The sequence below is a fragment of the Pocillopora damicornis genome, chromosome 8 (genome assembly GCF_964200805.1).
Source record: "Pocillopora damicornis chromosome 8, jaPocDami1.2, whole genome shotgun sequence".
NCBI classification, from domain to species: Eukaryota; Metazoa; Cnidaria; class Anthozoa; order Scleractinia; family Pocilloporidae; genus Pocillopora; species Pocillopora damicornis.
Genome location: NC_142677.1, coordinates 16,927,625 through 16,946,930, shown reverse-complemented (window position 1 = coordinate 16,946,930; position 19,306 = coordinate 16,927,625). Strand labels below are relative to the sequence as shown.

The 19,306-nt window shown below is 38.6% G+C and overlaps 2 protein-coding genes and 1 long non-coding RNA gene across 5 annotated transcripts; 1 reads left to right on the top strand and 2 right to left on the bottom strand.

Moving 5' to 3' along the window:
- Positions 1 to 503: 503 nt before the first annotated feature.
- On the bottom strand, positions 504 to 2,381 carry LOC149041647 (uncharacterized). The gene is made up of 3 exons (XR_016188918.1): positions 2,295 to 2,381; positions 1,435 to 1,480; positions 504 to 832 (listed from the first exon to the last, which is right to left on the bottom strand). It is a non-coding gene; the product is annotated as an uncharacterized LOC149041647 (long non-coding RNA).
- Positions 2,382 to 3,721: 1,340 nt separating this feature from the next.
- Positions 3,722 to 12,671, top strand: LOC113672026 (solute carrier family 28 member 3). Of its 2 annotated transcripts, none has more exons than XM_027188294.2 (11): positions 3,722 to 3,987; positions 5,553 to 5,748; positions 6,157 to 6,328; positions 6,820 to 6,961; positions 7,419 to 7,610; positions 8,183 to 8,344; positions 8,706 to 8,962; positions 9,236 to 9,404; positions 10,019 to 10,198; positions 10,917 to 11,097; positions 11,794 to 12,671. In XM_027188294.2, exons 1-11 carry the CDS (start codon positions 3,967 to 3,969, stop codon positions 11,868 to 11,870), a joined length of 1,749 nt encoding a protein of 582 aa, XP_027044095.2. In that variant the 5' UTR covers positions 3,722 to 3,966; the 3' UTR covers positions 11,871 to 12,671. The 2 variants fall into 2 exon arrangements, with proteins under 2 accessions (XP_027044095.2, XP_089069916.1); XM_089213790.1 differs by having other exon boundaries at positions 3,758 to 3,987; positions 5,553 to 5,699.
- Positions 12,184 to 18,999, bottom strand: LOC113672027 (uncharacterized). 2 transcript variants are annotated; one of them, XM_027188296.2, is made up of 10 exons: positions 18,715 to 18,999; positions 17,927 to 18,185; positions 17,380 to 17,439; positions 16,558 to 16,664; positions 16,360 to 16,445; positions 15,537 to 15,644; positions 14,881 to 15,085; positions 14,404 to 14,459; positions 13,549 to 13,755; positions 12,184 to 13,156 (listed from the first exon to the last, which is right to left on the bottom strand). In XM_027188296.2, the coding sequence occupies exons 1-10, from the start codon at positions 18,857 to 18,859 to the stop codon at positions 13,079 to 13,081; spliced, it is 1,311 nt and encodes a 436-aa protein (XP_027044097.2). In that variant the 5' UTR covers positions 18,860 to 18,999; the 3' UTR covers positions 12,184 to 13,078. The 2 variants fall into 2 exon arrangements, with proteins under 2 accessions (XP_027044097.2, XP_027044098.2); XM_027188297.2 differs by having other exon boundaries at positions 18,641 to 18,962.
- Positions 19,000 to 19,306: the final 307 nt, after the last annotated feature.

Here is a 19,306-nt window from a genome sequence, read left to right as displayed (position 1 = left end):
TTTGGTGTACAAATACAAACCACAAACTATCAACCAGGTTATTTTGTATTGTTTTTTTTTCTTTGCTATATGGTGCAGTGGTATCACATAGAGTAAAAATTAATAAAATAATTTATCTGCATCCCTTAAAACCCCACCTCATGTCTGGCAAGGCCCAACATTGGAATTTAGTTGTAAAATGTTCAGTTTTGTTTGTTTCCAGAGACAAAAGAGAACACAATAGTTCAATTTACCAGTACACTAGGTATGTAGCATTGGTATTGATACACTCGTGTTCTGTGTTGTGCAAACTTACTAGTTATAATATTATCTCTTGAAGGCAAGTTGCATGTTAATAAAAAGATACAGTTCTGCAATACAAAGTAACAGTATAGTTTTCTTCTATCTCTGCCTCAAACCTTATGAAGAGATGAACATCATTCTACCATTCAGTAACCATGAGGCAGAGAGGATTTTATGTAGATGATTGGTAAAAATCTTTGTCAATAATAGATAAACACAACTCAATCTCAACAAAACTTTATTTGTCAATGGAAGTACCATTCAATGATACAGTGTGGTTGTCTGAATGTAGAGGGTCATGAGAAAGGCTTTTGTCAATGACATTGCAACAGAACTGATGAAAATGACTGCAGTTAGGCATGCACTGAAAGTATTTCATTTAAGGGTTTCAGCACTTGCATCTCCTGACATCAAGAATAGTCTTCAGAACCTTTTCTTAGTGGTAAGTTTCAGCTGCCCAGATGTTCACTACAAGAATCTGCGAAATATCCTGGCCTCAAAAATATACTGCAAGTTAAATTTCCAAGTCCCTGATGGCAGCAACATAGACCTCAAAAAAAAAAAGAGAAAACCACAATCAAAATTTACATAAAATAATGGAGGAACAACTAAGTACATAAACAAGTCCCGTTACCTCTTGAACCCCTAAGAGTGACTGGCCTCTAATTTCTCTTTACAGAACCACTATTGAATCAAATATAAAGGTCATGAGAATATGGGATAAGATCACCAATTTAAGAAGGTTCTGAAGGTCAAACAAATTCTCCTTGTCAGTACTATGAGGGAAATTTAAGATAACAATGTGGAGAATATAAATACCACTGTCAGGGTGTAAAGGGTTAAGAATTGTTAGCTCAGCACATGCAGAATCCCAACACATCAACAAAGCCTTCTACCACAAGTGCAAAGACAGTGCTGCTATGTCAGCCAGTCCACATCTGTAACTGGTTTCAGGACCCCTGCACTTTCATCAAAGCTAACACAGACACATAGTAATTGGTGATAAGGGGTAAAATTGCTATTGCAAATTCTCTGAAATGTCTTCCAAGTATGGGAGACCCTGTGATGAGTAACTATCTACCAAGAAATCATTTTTATTAAGTAAATAGTCTCTTCCACAAACAAAACAAGGACAAATCATCACTAACTTACCTGTTTCCTTTACCCCATGCTTTAAGTCTTAATCAACAAAGGTATCCTAGTAAGACAAACAAAATAAAGTGAGTCTTAGGCTAAAGAACCATTCTCTGTTCTTGAACTCTCTTACTGAGTTCATTCACTCTGAAAGAGAGTTAATGGAATAATCATCCACTCTGTTCATAACTTCACAGTTGTTCATCAGTGTGAATGAAATTTAATAACACAGAATATAATTATGATCTGAACATAATATCATGAGCCCCTTCTCTAAGGTTTCATTATCCTAAACACTCACAGATAGAATATGGGGGCCTTACAGAAAAGTTATCAAATCTCTAGCCAGCAAGAGTGACCAAAAAGCAATTTCTCCCTATATATAATAATAACAATAAACTTTTGAGCAGAAAGCTGATATGCAAAAAGAAATTGTAAACGGAGAGATGTTCTTAGAATTAACACCAAACTCTTAACAGCTCAAAATAAAAAAGAATGCATTGCAAACATTGCAAAGAAGTGAAATTCAGATCTTGGAAGTGAAAGAGAGTGAAAGAGCCAAAATGCTACGCGTTTTTTCCTTCACAACTAGTAAACAGTTATCTGGCTTTAGAGCAAAATATGATTAAGTATCATAAAACCAAAACGAAATTAATCACCGCAGTCAATCAGATTACAAAAGGAAAAAACTCTAAGGAAAAACAAGAAAAATGCATTTCAGTAGTGAGGTAAATGGGCTGAGGCAAGTTCACAACTCTACGATTTTATCGTTCTGACTCCCTCTTTTCCCACGATTTCCTCCTTGTATGGTTAACTAGCTTTAAGAATTTAGAAAATAACCTGACAGTTCGCTAGAAGTCAAGAAATAAATAACCTACCGTACATCACCTTCACGGAGGGAAAACTGTTACAAAGAAAACTGTTAGCGTCCTACCACGTGTTTCATGTGCGCCCACTGAATCATGGGATATAAATTTACACGAGATAGAGTCGGATGACACAAGAGGAAAGGTACTTCACAAATGATTTGCTACTCCCCTCCCATTTCGGTCGTTTCTGTCCCATTTTGGACGTTTCCGTCCAATTTCAGACACATGCGTTTGATATTGAAAAATTACAAAAATACCAATGGAAAATCTAAGGCAGATGAGTCAGACATGTCCATCTTATTTCGGTTAGTTTTGTTACGGACTGATATGAATTAAAAGCTAGATGGATGAAAATAAACGGTCATCAACATGACAAGCACAAGTGTTTTTTAAATAATACGTCTCGTACCTGAGGTAGATACATGTACCTGTGGTGGCGATGAGACTAGACTGCAGCTGTTTTACGATCTCACCTTTTTTTGTTATTGTCTTTTCTGACTACTAGCATGGTTTGGGTTAGCAGCAATCTACACGTACCTTAGTCCTTCATTGAAAAGAAAACGCGAAGGACTATAGATAGAAAGATAGATAGATAGACAGATAGTTTTATTGACTAAAAACATAGCATCTATAGGCTGAATTACGTCTAGCTTACAATTACTAATATATATATAAATATATATATAAATACAATAAGAAAACTGTAAAGACCCTATAATATAGTATATAATTAAAAATATGATTGCAATTAATTAAATATCTAGTTATTAAAAACGTGACTTAGAATAAAACTGTTCTTGCAACGTTCAGTCCTACATCTTGATAGTTTATGTAGTCTTTGGTCCCCGAGGCTGTAAGTAGATGCGTTCACTTCTGGCAAAAGTGAATGTAATTTGTGTTCCTTATTTGTATAGATTTCGACGAAGAGTTTCGAGGAGATTTCTTCTTTAGGTCTTGGAACCTGAAACAAGTCCAAATCATAAATTTCCAACCAGGAATTTTTAGACGTGTGTTCCACATAAAGGTTACATTTAGTTTTAGTTTTCCCATTTCTTGAAGAGGTACCAACAAGCCTTACCGTACAAGGTCTCATCTACCGTTAAAACCTTTATAGAAACAATATTACTGAAGAGGTTTCTAAGGCGAAGACGGATGACTCTGACTCTTGAGACTCTTGATTCCAGTAGAGAAAGGCTACTAGATCACTACGGCTAAATCAATGTTGAGACTAATTCTCGAAAGGAGCTTTTTGTCCATAAGCCACTCGACGAACGGAAGTTTGGACAAGTTTCAAGAATATCTATTAAAGGGCGGATCTTAAACCAACAACGGGATTATTTTCTTTTTTGCAAAATTAAATAAACTTTCCAATTCCATTCAACAAACCTAGCGCACCCAACCGTATCTAATACATCACCATAGCTGCAAAGAAATTTGCATTTTTAATCACATAAATCACCTATTAATAAGCCATCACAACTTGACGCCGCGAACGGTTTGTCAATTGCTCGCACTCGGTCTAAGTAAACTTGCAATCGATTTGAAAACGCAGAACATGTAGCGTTCATGTAAAGTTGTTGTCGAGGTGATCTTTGATCTAAGACGCTGAAGATACAGAGAAAGCATCGATCAAAGGCTTCCACGTGGCAGAGCGCCGGATTTCACTAATCATCGACTTGCAATGAATCGTGATTATAATCAGGTTGGTCCATTTTGTGGCTCTTGTAAATGTTTAGTTCTAAATAAGATAGAGATAGCCAACGATGTTCATCAACAACCTGGCATGATCGCACATCTGCATTAATAGGGTAGCTGAAGTAAAATCTCGCCGATAGAAGTTAAGTCACAACATTGAGCTGACATTGAGTAGAGGCCTATTACACTGCTTAATCCATATGAACTCTTGACACAACCATGATTACTTTGAAAGTAGCAAACTTCTTTGCAATATAACCTTCAAGAGATCATCAAGTAAAAAAGTAATAAAAAATTTGTAACTTGGCTTTTTATGGAAGAACTTTGTTTAGTCTTCTGTATGTGATTACGAAATCATGCTAATAGTGAAGTTAATTAACGTCCACCAAAACATCATCATTTAATTATCACCTCGTGTTGCTTGTCAGACCAAAACACATGTTCATCAAAGCATGATAGCATTCAATATCAAACCTCTACACATTTCCACAACACCTCTTGAGCCAATCTCGTGTGTCCTCCCTAGTGACACTTTTCTCTCACGGCGTTGATGTCCGATCTTGCGGATGCCCGGAAGCTACTCTTTTGTTACGGTATAGTACTCTTTGGCTGCGGTAAAATGCATGGCAATATGCTAGATGCTTCTGTCTGACATCGATATGCTACAGTCCATAGCAATTTTTTCGCTTAGGCTGGGAGGCGAATTGAAACGATTTTGGTTTTACCTATAAACAGGGTTGGAGTTTTAGCAGCTCGACATAACAAACCCCGCTTTTTAAAGTGTCCCCCCTCTCCTGCTGGGGACGAGTGTGTATTCCTTTTATCTGGTTTTTGTTTGTTTGTTTGCAGCTGAGTGGAGAATGGGGGGGGGGGCTATAACCGACGAATTTCTAATTTTACGATTATGCATAACAAGAACAAACATCGACGTACAATAGCAGGTGCAGGTTTTACCCCTTTCCTCTAAGTAAACAAGAGACTGGGTGGGGCGAGGAAAAGGGATTAGTTTCCCCTTCTTGTAACTAGCTCCGCTAGAAGCTTGTGATAATCCTGTGAAAATAACCCGTTCATCATCGCATTTAATCGTAAAAACCGTACAAGAGAAAAAGACACACTGACACGAGCTTGATTCAGGTAAGGAGATTTCGATTTAGAACGAGTTTGAATAAAAGAGTGTATGCAGTTGCGGGGGAAAAAGATGATGTAAACATACCATACCACTCTTACCAGACCCTTACTATTAAATCGCCTTCGATTAAAAAGCACGTTCATTCTATTTTTCCCGGGCAAGGCTTGCTCAGACCATTAATGACGGAAGTGTATGTCTAGCAAGCCATACTGCACACTTTCTGCAACAGTTCATGAGGGCCAAGGAGCGTGTCGCGAGAATGACCAAACTACCGGCGGCAGCAAAAGAGAGAAAAATGGTAGACTCCTACATTCTTTCTCCTAGACGCATGGTACCAGCGCGCAGCCTTTGAGCCAATTAGAGAGCGATTGAATAAAGCAGATTGAATTTCAAACATAGGTGTTCTTTTTCATAATAAATGTGCTTGTGTTTCGTTGTTTCAGGTCTCAGTTTTGTATTCCACGGCTATGGATAACATTGACATTGCGGACGCGCTCGAGAATGGAAGGCCACGCGCAGCCTCTGAGGAAAAAGGCTTGCGTAGACGGATAAGGACTTTACATGTCCTTTGGGACCGTTACTCCTTTCAGGTCATTGTTGTGATCATTTCGCTTCTACTGCTTATTTACACAGTTATAGGTGAGTGCCACTGAGTCACAAGCAAACAACAGGGTCATAGGTTAGAGGTAAAGCGATTAGTTATAGGATGAATGAGGTGAAGCGAATGAGTCAAAGTGTGATCGGATCAATTCTCTCCCTCTCGGCTTTTTCAGACATATCACGCAACCACCCACCCTTAAATTCGTTGCGTGACATCCCGGAGACGGCTGCAAGGAGACAACAGAATCAAGGGAACAAGGCCAGGGAATAGAAATCAGATGTTAATTTATAAATTTTACAAATGGACCCTTGGTATTAATTCTAAAAGGGAAAAATTTTACTAAGATCATCCCAAGAACGTCTACTACCGTAGTGTATTAGAGTAGACCAGGATAAAATTGGTTAGATAAAACTGAGTGCCTTTTTCTCTCTTACCGGGCGCTGTAGCCATCAGTATCAGTGGATTTCACCATGTAAGAGGGCTCTTCGCCATCTCGCTGGTATTCTGGTTTTGCGTGATCTACATGTTTATTCGTGACCATTGTGGAGGGGAAATTTACACTTTATGCTGTTTACCCGTTATTTCACTGATTCGAAAGAAATGGAGGATCCTTAGATGGTAAGTTACTTGAGTAACTTCAATGGAATATTAAGTATGCAGATGAGTTACCCCAGATGAGTGCGCAATTTTTATGCAGAGGTAACGATTGGTCGAAAGTTGGATCGCTCAAAGGGAAACTTCCTTGTGATCGTTGGGCGGGGTACTAAAGAAGAAGAGTGTCACCTGAAACCATCCGAATGAGGACCCACTCTTCACTAGAGATGAGACTATAAATCCTTAGAATTAAAGTGTTCTACGTAAACGCAATTCTATGATGGGTCAGCTTTAAAACTGATGCGCTGGATGGTCCTCAACATGCCACCTGTGCACTGGGAGCCCTGCGCGATCAGCGATGTCGATCGCCCGTTTGTCGCAATGAGCAAGTCTTCAGGAACAATAACTGATCTTGTACAGTAGAGCGTTATATCTTTGTAAAACTACGGTATGCAACTTTTTTGTAAGTTAGTTCTTTCATTGTTTTGTTTTGATACTCATTAATCTTCCCACAGGATTGTGCTTCTCGTGATATTGACGTTAATTGGTTTGTGGTTTGGTCTCGACACAGCTAAGGAGCCGAGAAGATTCATATCCGTGCTAGGAATGCTGGTCTATGTCGGAATTAGTTACGTGTTTTCGGTGCACCGAAAAAAAGTGAGTCGGAATCTCAGTAACAATTGCGCATGCGCATACGTCATGGAAAACTATGTTGGCACTGCGATCCACGTGGGTGGGGCAGGGAGGAATACGATGGTGATGGTGGGGGTAACTTTGGTAAAGGCAAGATTACAAATTTTATAAACCAAAAGAGGATTTTCTCTTTTATAATTCATTTAAGACAAGCTAAAAGCTTGGAAAGAGTTCCCTGAGTCAAATGGTGTTAACGTTATGAATGCTTGATAATTTTGTTCCTTATTGGCTGGTAGTACCTTGGTTGATGAAGAGAGTAATAAAGACTTCAATTTTGCGAGCAACGCTTTTAATGCAAGACACTTAAAAAAAGGTGTAGAGGAAAAAGTAATAAAAAAACGATTCGAAAACGTCGGGGTGAAACTAGAAATAAAAAGTAGAGATCCACGCTTTTAGCACTTAAATGTACTTTTTTTTGTAGGTGAAATGGAGGCCGGTCCTGTGGGGGATGGGAATGCAGTTTGTGTTCGCTCTGATAATCCTCAGGACCCCTCAAGGATTCACAGTCTTTAAATTTATCGGAGACACTGTGGCAAGATTTCTCGACTACACGGATGTTGGGTCTGCATTTGTATTCGGAAATGAATTTGCGTCCCACTATATCGCATTTAAGGTATTAAAACGAACTGGTTGTAAAGATGCCAAAGAAACTCTTGCATGTAAAAGTGTGTTAATATCAGTCCTCCAGCCATAGAGCAGTTTTCAATTCGCAGTCGAAATACAAATACCAAAATAATCACAACGACCAATCATAGCAAAGGTCTGCGTCATCATTAGCCAATGATGACGCAAAGTAGAAACAAACAAACTAACAAACGGGCGACCAAGTCACGATTGTTTTGCGTCTGGCGTCTGATTGGTTCAGAGTATGACTCAAGTTTTGTAGACCAATCACAGACCGAAGTAAAGCAAAACCAAAGCAATGCTATCGAAACTCAATCGAGACTTACTCTCTCTATGACCACTAAATTAAGTTTGGTGCAAAGATGTTTTTCCAACTTGTCTCGGCTAAAAATTATTTGAAATGAACATTTTCTACGAGCCGAATATACCTAAATATCTTCGCTTCGAAGTATTTTGCATAGGTTGAGATTGCGTCACTACTCTTTTGCAAAAAGGGATATTAAATAATCCTTCATGACGTATTCATCATCGTTCATGGAGTGTTCTACAATTTTTTTCCAGGTTCTAACGGTCATCATATTCTTCAGCTCTTTCATCTCAGTTCTTTACTACCTGGGTGTGATGCCGCTGATCATCACCAAGATTGCCTGGCTCATGCAGGTCACCATGGGGACATCAGCTGCCGAGTCTCTCTCGGCCGCTGGAAATATTTTCGTCGGACAGGTAATGTGATAACCCTCTTGAGCGCCTTTCCTGACGGTATCATGTGAATTGCATCTCATGCATCTCTCTAACGGATTGACACTTAGGACTTTACTTGACTGGACGGTGGGGTGGCTCCTGGTTCAGATCTTAGGTTATTTTAGTTACTCTTAAGTCAGTTAAAGAAGGGAAATGGTGTTTCCTTTTCGACTAGTCGCATTGCAGACGTTCATGAAAAACAGGATTTCATCCATGTTGGACATGTCATAACCTAAATTCAATAGAGGTGTCACCATATCCCAGCGAATGCATCAAGTGTGGCTCCCAATAACCTCAGTTTCTTTCGTCTAACGTCAATTTCTTTCCACTTGAATTTCTCTAGACAGAAGCACCTTTAATGATCAGACCATTTCTTGCAACTTTAACTCAATCCGAGCTCCATGCGGTCATGACAGGAGGCCTGGCTACAGTGGCAGGGGGAATAATGGCGGCGTATATCGGTGTTGGGATCCAGGCCTCACATTTGGTCGCAGCCTCGGTAATGTCAGCGCCTGCTGCTCTGGCTGTTTCTAAAATCATGTACCCAGAGACAGAAGTACCCCAGACCACTTCACAGGGCGATATACATTTCGACAATCCGTAAGTTCGTAGTATCAAAGTTTGAAATAATAATTCAATGCCTTGAACGAGCCCTTTATCAAGAACGAAGACTGATAACTAACTTTGTGTTCAAGTTAAATCGCACAAGTAACTGAGAGGCTACGGAGTTACCCTTTGCACTCACGCGCGCTTCCTGCGCGAGGTCATCTCCCATGTTCCCCTAATTTTAACTCGCACGTTTTAAAAGAATCTTTGCGATACAATCTCTTCATTACTCTCAGTGCTCAATTTATTTTGTTTAATTTTGTGAAGCGAGGAAAGAAATCTCATAGAGGCTGCTGCCAAAGGAGCATCAACCGCAATTTCTTTGGTTGCCAACGTTGCCGCCATGTTGATCACGTTCTTTGCTTTTATCGCGTTCTTCAACGCGGTGCTGTCTTATATTGGAAGTATGGTGGGATACTCCGAACTTAGTTTTCAGGTGAAAAATTCATAATTTTTCAACCATTAGTATAAATTTAATTAGATTACGTGTATGTTTAATCAAATCGTAAATTATCTACTATGTATTGAAAACCAAGGCATCAGGAAAAATTCGTGCAGTGAAGTTAATGCAATCTTGTTGCGCGCGTACCTTCGCGATCTTAGCGCGATCCCAATGCAAACTTGGCGTGCTCCCGTCTGGGGTCAACGCGACAACCGAATCCAAGCGCAACTCTTGTGCGACTTCGGTGTGTGTCAGAAATAACTGCAACAGAGTTGGTTTTACTCTTTCGTATATGTCTTGATGAGTTCAAAATTTTTTTTTTAAGGTTACTCTGCCATGCGCGCTTTCTCTCGCGAGGTATTAGTTACGAGAGTCAACTTTGATTAAAATTGAAACGCGGTAGTTATGTCTACTATAAACAAATAGCCATGGACATTTGATGGCAATTTGGTTTTGTAATACTTAATTTTCTACCTTTTTGTTCAAATGTACTTCAATCGAGACCAAATTTATGTTCCCTTCTTTTTCTCTTGATTAATTCTTGCTTCCAAATGTCCTAATGACTTGTTTTGAAGGAACGGACCTTTTTATTTTCCTCTCCACCTCAGGTAATCTGCTCCTACCTTTTCATGCCGTTTGCGTTTCTCATGGGAGTAGACTGGGCCGACTGCAATACTGTGGGGAGGTTCCTCGGGATAAAAACATTTCTCAACGAGTTCGTGGCTTACCTTGAGATGGCTCCATACATAAAGAACCGAAACGAAATGAATGGAGGACCCACGATATCAGTAAGAATGTAACACCATTGACTAAGATCTCAATAGCGATTCTCCCCACTCACTACCATAAACTTCTAAAAAAGTTTACTTCCGAGAAGTTTTTGTTGAATCAAATGATATCCCGCAGTTGATACTTTTCGTCATTCTCGTCACTTTTCTGCTTAGTGATGTTCTGACGTTGTATAGAGAAATAACTTCTTGGTAACTCCCATTTGACCCCTGACAGTAATAAGCGTCTTATTTCTCCCAACAGTATCACCCCTGAATCATATATTAAGGTAATGAGAACAAAGGAAATGATCGCAACCTCAATAAGCTCTTGATTGTTAGACAAATTCTCCCTGTAAGTACCTAAGGGTATGTATGGAGAACAGTAGGAAGGACTTGCATACTGATGTTAGGATATAAAGGGTTTAATCCAAGTGGATTTAACAATTCTCTGATATGCAGTTCACCTACACAATTAAGAAGTGGGCAGATGGTCGTTTTGATAGCCTTGCGATAGTCTGCTGATGTTTCGCTTATTTCCTGGGAAAGCTGAACGTTTCCTAAGAAATTTCGAAGTTTCTTTGGTTAGAAAGGTTACGGAAGGCTACCGAGAGGCCACCTGACCAGTTTTATTTACAGAGTACACACAACACTTTCTAAAAATGGGAATTCTATATCTCTCTATCGCGTAATTCCACCTTTTTCCTGTGACTCTTTCATTTTTCTCATTTTCTTATAGCGTCGATCGGAAGTCATTACAACTTATGCTTTGTGTGGATTTACAAATTTTCTCGGCCTGGGTGTGTTACTTGGAGGACTGGGTCCAATGGCACGTAGCCGAGAGGGGGACATGGCGAGAATTGCTATAAGGACCCTGTTTGCAGCTACAATAGCCTGCTTTATGACGGCCAGTATTGCTGGTAAGCCATAAGGTCATATCTCTCATGTTTTAAGGTCTGGCTGACCCATATTCTTTCACCCTTAACTTTTAGATTTCAAATACTCCTTTCAGGCATTCCGATAAGTGTTTTCCCTAAAATACCTCGAATACTGGATAAATTTGAACATACGGTAGCTAGTTGTAGTCTACGGCGACAAAAGATTTTTTCTTGTTCGTTTAAACTCGTTTTTGTCAGGCTACTCACTATGTACTACGGAGTAGATAGCGTGTAGCGAAACCAATCAGATCTCACCATTTGTGATTGAACGCTAGTTGATAAAGTAGATGTTTAACAAATAGATTCCAAGTTGCCGTGCGTCTGTTCAGTAATAGATCACAGATGACGTCAAAATGTGATAAGAACAAAAAAGTGGCACACGAGGCGCAGCCGAGTTTGTCACTGATGTTCTTACCACATTTTGACGTCCTCTGTGATCTATTACTGAACAGACGCACGGCAACTTGGAATCTATTCGTTTTATATAATAAAGAATTAAAAAAAAGTTTTAACGATGACGTCATCTATGCGTCTGTCCTCCAAGAGATCATAAGTGAGAACCAATCAGAATGCGTGCATAACTGAGCTTACTATATAAATACCAATATATTTCATTAAGGTTCTAAACTGAACGCACGCGCATAACTGCAACTTTAAATGTTCCATTTTACCTTTCAGGATTTTTATATGACGAGTCTTTCGAAGCTGCAGCGATTAGTCCTACGTCATTTACAAACACCACTACGTCACCGTAAGAATCAACCAATCATTTTCATACAGCTGCGGATAACAGCTGTCAATAGGAGTCGTACAGTTAATTGTAAATCGTGGACACATTTCAATTTAGGGGTTAAAAAGACCTTCATTTCGCTATCTCATTTTTTCCTTTCTCTCAAAAAAGAAAGAGACGTTATAAACAGAGCCTAACATTTCACGAAGATAAGTGCTTCTTGACCTTTGAGAGCTGAATATCTTTCAACTTGTTTCTAGAACGTGTGCAACAATCGTAGCTCCAGTATACCGATAGGCGAAACCTAGGGTTGTGAAGACAACGTGAGAACTACAATATGTTGAAACCTTTATTTAGGTACATTTACAAACATTTAACCTGTCTTGTAGGTGTTATGATAAGAAACAAGAGTACCAATTACATGTAACATAATATACAAAATCTAGCCATTCCTAAAAAGGTTGAATTGTATTTGTTACTCGTATTTACTCCTTTTTAATCCAAAATTTGTCGCGAAACATTTAAATATTCGAAAGGAAAAATCATTTTCGTTTAGCTATAAATCAGGTAAAGCGTGAAACTTACAAATGCAAATTATTGTATTTCAATTTCGCGACAGACAATATCAGTTTATCGTTCTTACGAAAGGAATATAGTTGTAAAGAGGTTTATGGAAACAGTCCATCAACAGTCCATCAATATCTAGCTATGGTCTATATTTAATTCTATAGTTAGAGAGGAAAGTATCAATCAAACGAAACGGCGATTTTGCCCAAATTTTATATTTTAAGTGGTAACGTTAGCAATAAAAGAGGTTTAAAGAGAAGCAAGTTAGAGGTACGTAGACGTGTGTATGCACGTAAGTTGTTGAATGGAAGATAAAGAGGAAAAGAGTGGAGAGCAGCGAAGGAGATTCTTAGAGAACTCCGGTCCCGATCAATCACCTTCTTAGCCAATCAGATGCAAAACTATCACTCGCAACTTGGTTACTCGCATTTTCCCGCGCTTACCTGTAACTTAACATGGTTCTGATTTGCTACTGTGATTGTTCTAGTTTCAATTTCACGATACTAAATAGAAATGAACTCTATTGATTCATCACCCTTCTACCATGCCTAATGACAAACAACATATATTTCATGTTTCGATCATGGCAGTCAACTCCAATGCAAAATGATCAAGTGATCAAATGATCAAGTACAATACAAAACTCCCACTCCACATCGCGATGAATCAGGATTTCTCTGCCCGGCTGTCCCCTAAAAGAGGTTGAGTGTCACTGTATGAATCTTGTGTCCTTTCCGGAACCTCCTGTGAAAATCAAATCGGGTTGTTTTCAGGGAAAATATCTAAACCATACCACAGACGGTATTTGGTTTGAGCATCACCCCCCCCCCCCCCACCCACCCTCTTCTGTGAGAAGCTGACTTCGAAGTGTGAATTTAGGATCGAGAGGTCCGAATACGAACCCTGACTGAATTGTTTTGTTATGTTCTTTGACAACACTTTTGACTCTCTCATAGCCTCTCTCCAGCTAGGAGTACCAGCAAACAGTTAAAAGCTAAGGAGGTTACCTTCGATGGACTGGCAGCCCGTCTAGGTGTAGCAGCTTCAGAAAAGTGTATGCTATGTAATGGGTTTGTTAGACTGAGGTTCCACCGTGTTATACAACAACAGTACGACAGTTACACTCCACAGCTTACCTCTGGCGGTTTGAAACCAGGACTGAGCGGTCTTCGTGATCTTTCAGCATCGACTGATTTCATTCTACTCAACCTCGCTTTGGCCAAAGACACCTTCTTGCTGACGTCAGGTGGATTTCGAGTACATGTTATGTCTGCCTCGTCCCAGATCTCCTCTTGTATCAACAACTCAAGCACATCCTCCAGAGTTATAATGCCAACAACTCGCTACGAAGACAACACAAAATTGAGATTTGTGAAAAGAAATGTCACGAGGTCTAGACCCGCGCACTAGCTGCACAGAAGGGCGTAGCAAGCGCGTGTCCATTCTCTTCAGTCCAACTGAATACATGTACCAACGTTTGAGCGTACCAGTTCTGATAGATGAGCCAAAATAGCCATATGTCTCAGAAACCAAAATTGAAGTAATTAATAAATAATTTCTTACTTAACTTGAGCATTTTTTTTTGTTTCAAGTCCAGAACATGAGACAGGAAAAGAGTTCCGCTATTATTACTGTAAGCACAACCAAGAGAAAATAACGGAGCAAGAGGGACTTTCGCAGCCTTGCCTGGAATACGCCAATTCCTCTTAAATATATATTTCATTCTAGACGGGAGAGGAAGATAATCTCGAATTCGTTAAAAAAAAAACTAAAGGTCACTGATGGATGCGCTGAACTTTGGAAAATTCCAGTGTGAAAGGAAAACACATTATGAGTGACGTAGTCCGTATGATTATGTCACGTAAAGTAAAACCAAACGTCCTGTAACGCTCCTGCATGTAAGATTCGATTAATCGACCTCAAGATTCATAACCCTTCGACAGGACAACTTATTGTTCACTCACGATTTCAATCTTTGGTCAGTTACTTACCGATTTCATGTTGTTACCTTCGTCTATCTGTGTCTTGAAAACAACGCAAAGATGACCTGGATTAAAAAAAGGAAAATTATTCGCTTTCAAATTCAATTTTCATTTACAAATTTTCCTAAAATAATAAGAGGTTCAGTTAAAGAATTCAATGGCTCATTTTCGTGATAAACAGTACCACAGAATGTAAACACTAGAGACACCCTGAAAAAAAGTTAGTTGGGTCGGGTTTGAGCTCACTTAAAATATTCACAAATAACGGCTGGAAGATCTCTGGAATTTTCAAACTGAATAAAAAAGACTTGAAAAAAAGTCACATTCTCGATTTAATTTTGGATTTTTTTCACATCAGATAGCCTTTGAATGGTACCTCTCGTCCAGTGTAATCCTTCCCCCACAACTCTCCCCAACTTTCTCATATTTTGTAGGCTTTTGAATCATACCCTGAAACAAACTCAAACACTAGAGGCACATACATACTTTTTCCAGTCTGAAACTTGTCTAGTAAATCAAACAGAGGTTCAGTCGTAGATGAACATAGAAAAGATCCAGCTTTGTACACATCTTTGATGGGTGTGGCCTCGTCAGGGTCCAACATGATAAGTGACTTGACAAACAGAAGCCCCACAATGTTTTCTTTGTCTCCCTCATACACAGGTACACGTGAATGGCCTTTTCCACTAATCTGGAGTCCAAACAAAAGAATTAAAAAGGACATTGAAATAACAAGAATTTGAAATTTGAATTCTAGGAAATATCTGCCACCTCTCAGTCATTTGGTACAAAAGCATGAAATACAATTGGCACTTATCCAAGTCTAAAAGTTAAAAAGAACATTGAAATAAAGAGAATTTTAAATTTGTAATACAGGAAATGTCTACCACCTCTCAATCATTTGGTGCATAAGTGTGAAATACAATTGGCACTCACATGGGGCTAAAAGTTAAACTTTGTTTAAATTTCTCATGTATAAAACCACTTATTATGGCTAGAGAGGTTTCCGCTTAGCCATAGTGTGAGACAGAACAGAAGGAAATATTTTACACTAGTTCCAAATAACCTCAATTGTGCCATAATTTAATTTAAAAACTGTCAATTAAAATGTGCTCTATTTCTCAAAATTCTTGAACACTCACCTGTGTCATTGTGTCATGATCCAGCTTGCAATTTGCATCTAGCATGAAAACATTCTCCAAAGGTGTGTATCTATCTGCCACTGTTTTGTTCCTCATTTCCAATGCTCCCTGCAGCAACAGGACACCATTATTAGACAAGACTGCTTGATGGCACAATGCTTCAAATTTGAAAGTACAACTTGAAACATTTTTAAATTGGTGGTAATAAAGTTTTTCTTGTCCTTCTGTATAACTCAACTTATAATATACCATCTTATAAGCAGAAAAACCCTTGAAAAATTGCATCCCCATTACCTCTCCTCATCCCTGTTTCCATAGATGAATACTTGGACTATATAGCAAGTGTAAAATTGAACACTAATTCTAATCCAGCCTTTCACATTTATACTGTACATGTTTCATATGGTGAACGAGTAAATTTGGAAAAACAGTTTCAAGTATCAACCGTGTCATTGTGAAAAAGCCTTTTAAGTTAACAAAAAACTCTTAAAAAGTGGTTTAGGTCATATCTTACAAGCAGGAAATAATAAATTCATATTAATGGCTGCTGTTCCACCAGTAAGCAGTTTTTACAAGGAGTGTCTCAAAGATTGATCTTGGGACCCACTCTCTTACTTTTTTGTCCACAACATGCCTTTAAGTAGAGTGACTTGATATAAGACATTTATGTGGATGACACAACTTTATGAAAAAAGTTCAAGCTGGGAAAAAGTTCCCCATCTCATAAAAGCTTTCAGTCCAAAACTCCCTTTTGGATGCAATATCCTTGCATTTTCTTTCAGCTGTGCCTAGACACAGGGAACCCACACACACAATAACATACCTGTATAATCAGGACCTCGTCATCTCTGAGGGGATCTTCATTTGCATCTGCAGAATCTCTGTGAAGATCCACAAGTTCCCGTAGTTCTAACAGAATAGAGATTAGAGGCAGTTCTTCATTCAAAAACTGCTAAATTATCATGATCCAAGCTAAAAAGGATGCTCGTTTTGTGTACAAGACAACTATCAGTAGTAGTACCTGCTCGTCTGAAGAAAGTGGAGTGCTCATGTCCCAGAAGACAATCCAAAAGTTTAGAAATGGGCCAAGCAATCACAAACAGTAACAACATTAGCAATTTCACCATCCTGCGAAGCGAAACAATTTCACAGGTAGTCAGCAGGCAGGAAATTGCAGTCCACAAAACTAAGTGATACTTCTTCCTGGAAACATAACTAAGACATTATCTTCTTATTCAGAGTGAGTTTCATATTCCTTTTCTTGTTTAAGGATTATCACAAGATATCTGGAACCAGGGAGAGAGTGAATCACACTAGTTTGGAAACCATTTCAACATACACTGTCTGGAAAATACTTGGTGAGAGGAAGTATCACAAGAAATACATTTTCATCCATGCAAATATACTACTTGACATATAGTTCCCAAAAGCAGGATCACACAAAGCCTTTATAAATTCCTTCATGAACCTTTATCACAAATGAACTGTTTTTAAAAGAAGGATTTACCCCACTGATAAAAAAAAATTAACAATTATTCACCTCAGTGGCAGTGAATAGTGGTGGATATTTGCCACTTTCACAAACACTGAGGTGAATGGTTGTTTTATAATATAACACACAGAAACTAAAAAATTAGTTTATTTATTCCATTATACCCATTAATGGTCAAAAATTAAACTTTGACGTGTGATTTTGTCTCATCCACTGCTCAGAGGTGAATGGTACTTGCTATTCACTTCCGCACTAACCAATCAGTGTGCCTATGAGCACTATTCACTTGTGTGGTATATACTAACAACAGTTATTCCACCCATCATTCAACAACACAGATGAACAACTTACGGTGCCAGTGTTGCACCAATAGCCAGGCCATAACGGGTACATAGGGCTTGAGGAACAACTCTGTCAATAAAATGCACAAAGATCACAATAAGAAAGCATCTTAAATTTTGCATTCCTTAGTTCTCACTTTGTTCTTCTGCTTTGTCTATATCAGCATATTAAGACAGTTCTTTCACTTAAACTCCACACAGAGCCTGCCAACATCTGCTTTGAACTGTTACTGTTACTGTTACTGAATCTATTTGGGAAAATACAAGACAAGATAACTGACACTGACATGTACAAGCAGGTAAACAATCTTTGGAATAAAGCATCACTTCCAGAAAGGAATTTGCCAAATATATATATAGAGAGACACAAACAACATTTCCATGTCACTGCAAAGTTTTCTAAAAGATCTTGATCATAATCATGATCAAGCCCTCCATATCCTCCAACTCTCTGAGAAAAACAGACCTATTCATGGGTATGACATAGAAATAGCTGTGTCACCCCAAAGTTTTCTCTTTGTCTTTAACAAAAAGGCTTTATATATATATCCTCTTACTCTCCAAAAAACAGCACAGCAGTAACTGAAACACAGATGGCAATAACAGGACTGGAGATCCTATCCATAAAAATTGGCATAGACTCCACTGCAGCAGCATTTGCCAACAGGAGAGTGACCAATAACAAGTGATGTTTTTCTACCAATGGCAAAATTTTAGCAGCATGTTTCTTCTCTTGTGGCTTCCCTCCCCTTTGCAGAACTTTTAAACTCAAAATATCCAGTGATAGTAGGCCCATGGTCAGTCCAGACATCAAACCTGAAAAATATAATTAACCATAAATTGATATGTCATTAAAAGCAGTGCAGGCCAGGTCTGAGAATGAAAGATTGAAAGCTAAATGGTTTTTAAATCGAAAATCAACCTTTCTCATAAAATTATGAGCTTTTGGAGACTAAAAGGACCTTTTAAACGACACTAAACGTAACCTCGTCCTTCCAGATTTCCATACATAAATGTGAATAATAATCTTCGTGTCCAGTAGAAAATATTTGAAAAAAAATAATCAAATCAAATTTTGTCTGGAATTTTGTAACAAATTCAAGTTTTATCCCCATACTTTTGCTAGGTTTAGTTAACCTTGAATATTAAATTATTAACATTTCCTTGACAGCTATTCCTGAACTTTAAACCATAACGCCCAGTCGTTAAGAATTTATATACCTTTAGTTTCGTTGTGAATCAACTACTTCGATTTTTGTTCGTGCGTTTACCTTTGAAAAATCGCCTCAAATGTGAATCATTGCAGTCTCTTACGAGAAAGAATATAATTTATAAGCTGACTCGCCTGCAAACAACACCAAGGCAATGTAGACTCCGAGGTAAACCCAAAATGATCCGTCCTTGTAGTTTAGCGCTTCCTCGTGACGATCATATAAAGTTCCATTGCACATCAGAGACTCTTCACCCTCCCTGACACAAAGAAAGCCCATTTTTGGTGGTTCTTCAGAGTTTCCTGTAGTTCCGCAATTTAAAAAAAACTTAAGAATTCGAGGCTATCTGCCCGCCATGTCGACGATCCCAATTAGACCCCAGGCCTTCCCTGGATGGGGGTTAAACCAAGTAACACCCCGGAAGGGAACGCGTACCCAGCGCCACTAAGGTCTTAAGGGAGCCGTCAAGGCTCCTTTGTAGACGTAAATTTCATTCTCCCCAGAGCTCCTAAATTGGAAGAAGATATTTTGAGCTACCTAGAAGCTCAGAGAAAATAACAAAATTATTATCAATAATATTTTGCAGATCATAATGTACAGAATATATTTAGTTGCAGAAACCATTTCTCTTCAGCCATCATCACATGAACAGTCACATATAAAAAACAATTACAAAGAAAAAGCCAATTTATCATGAGCACCTCCTATTGCTGAATTTTCTGTTAA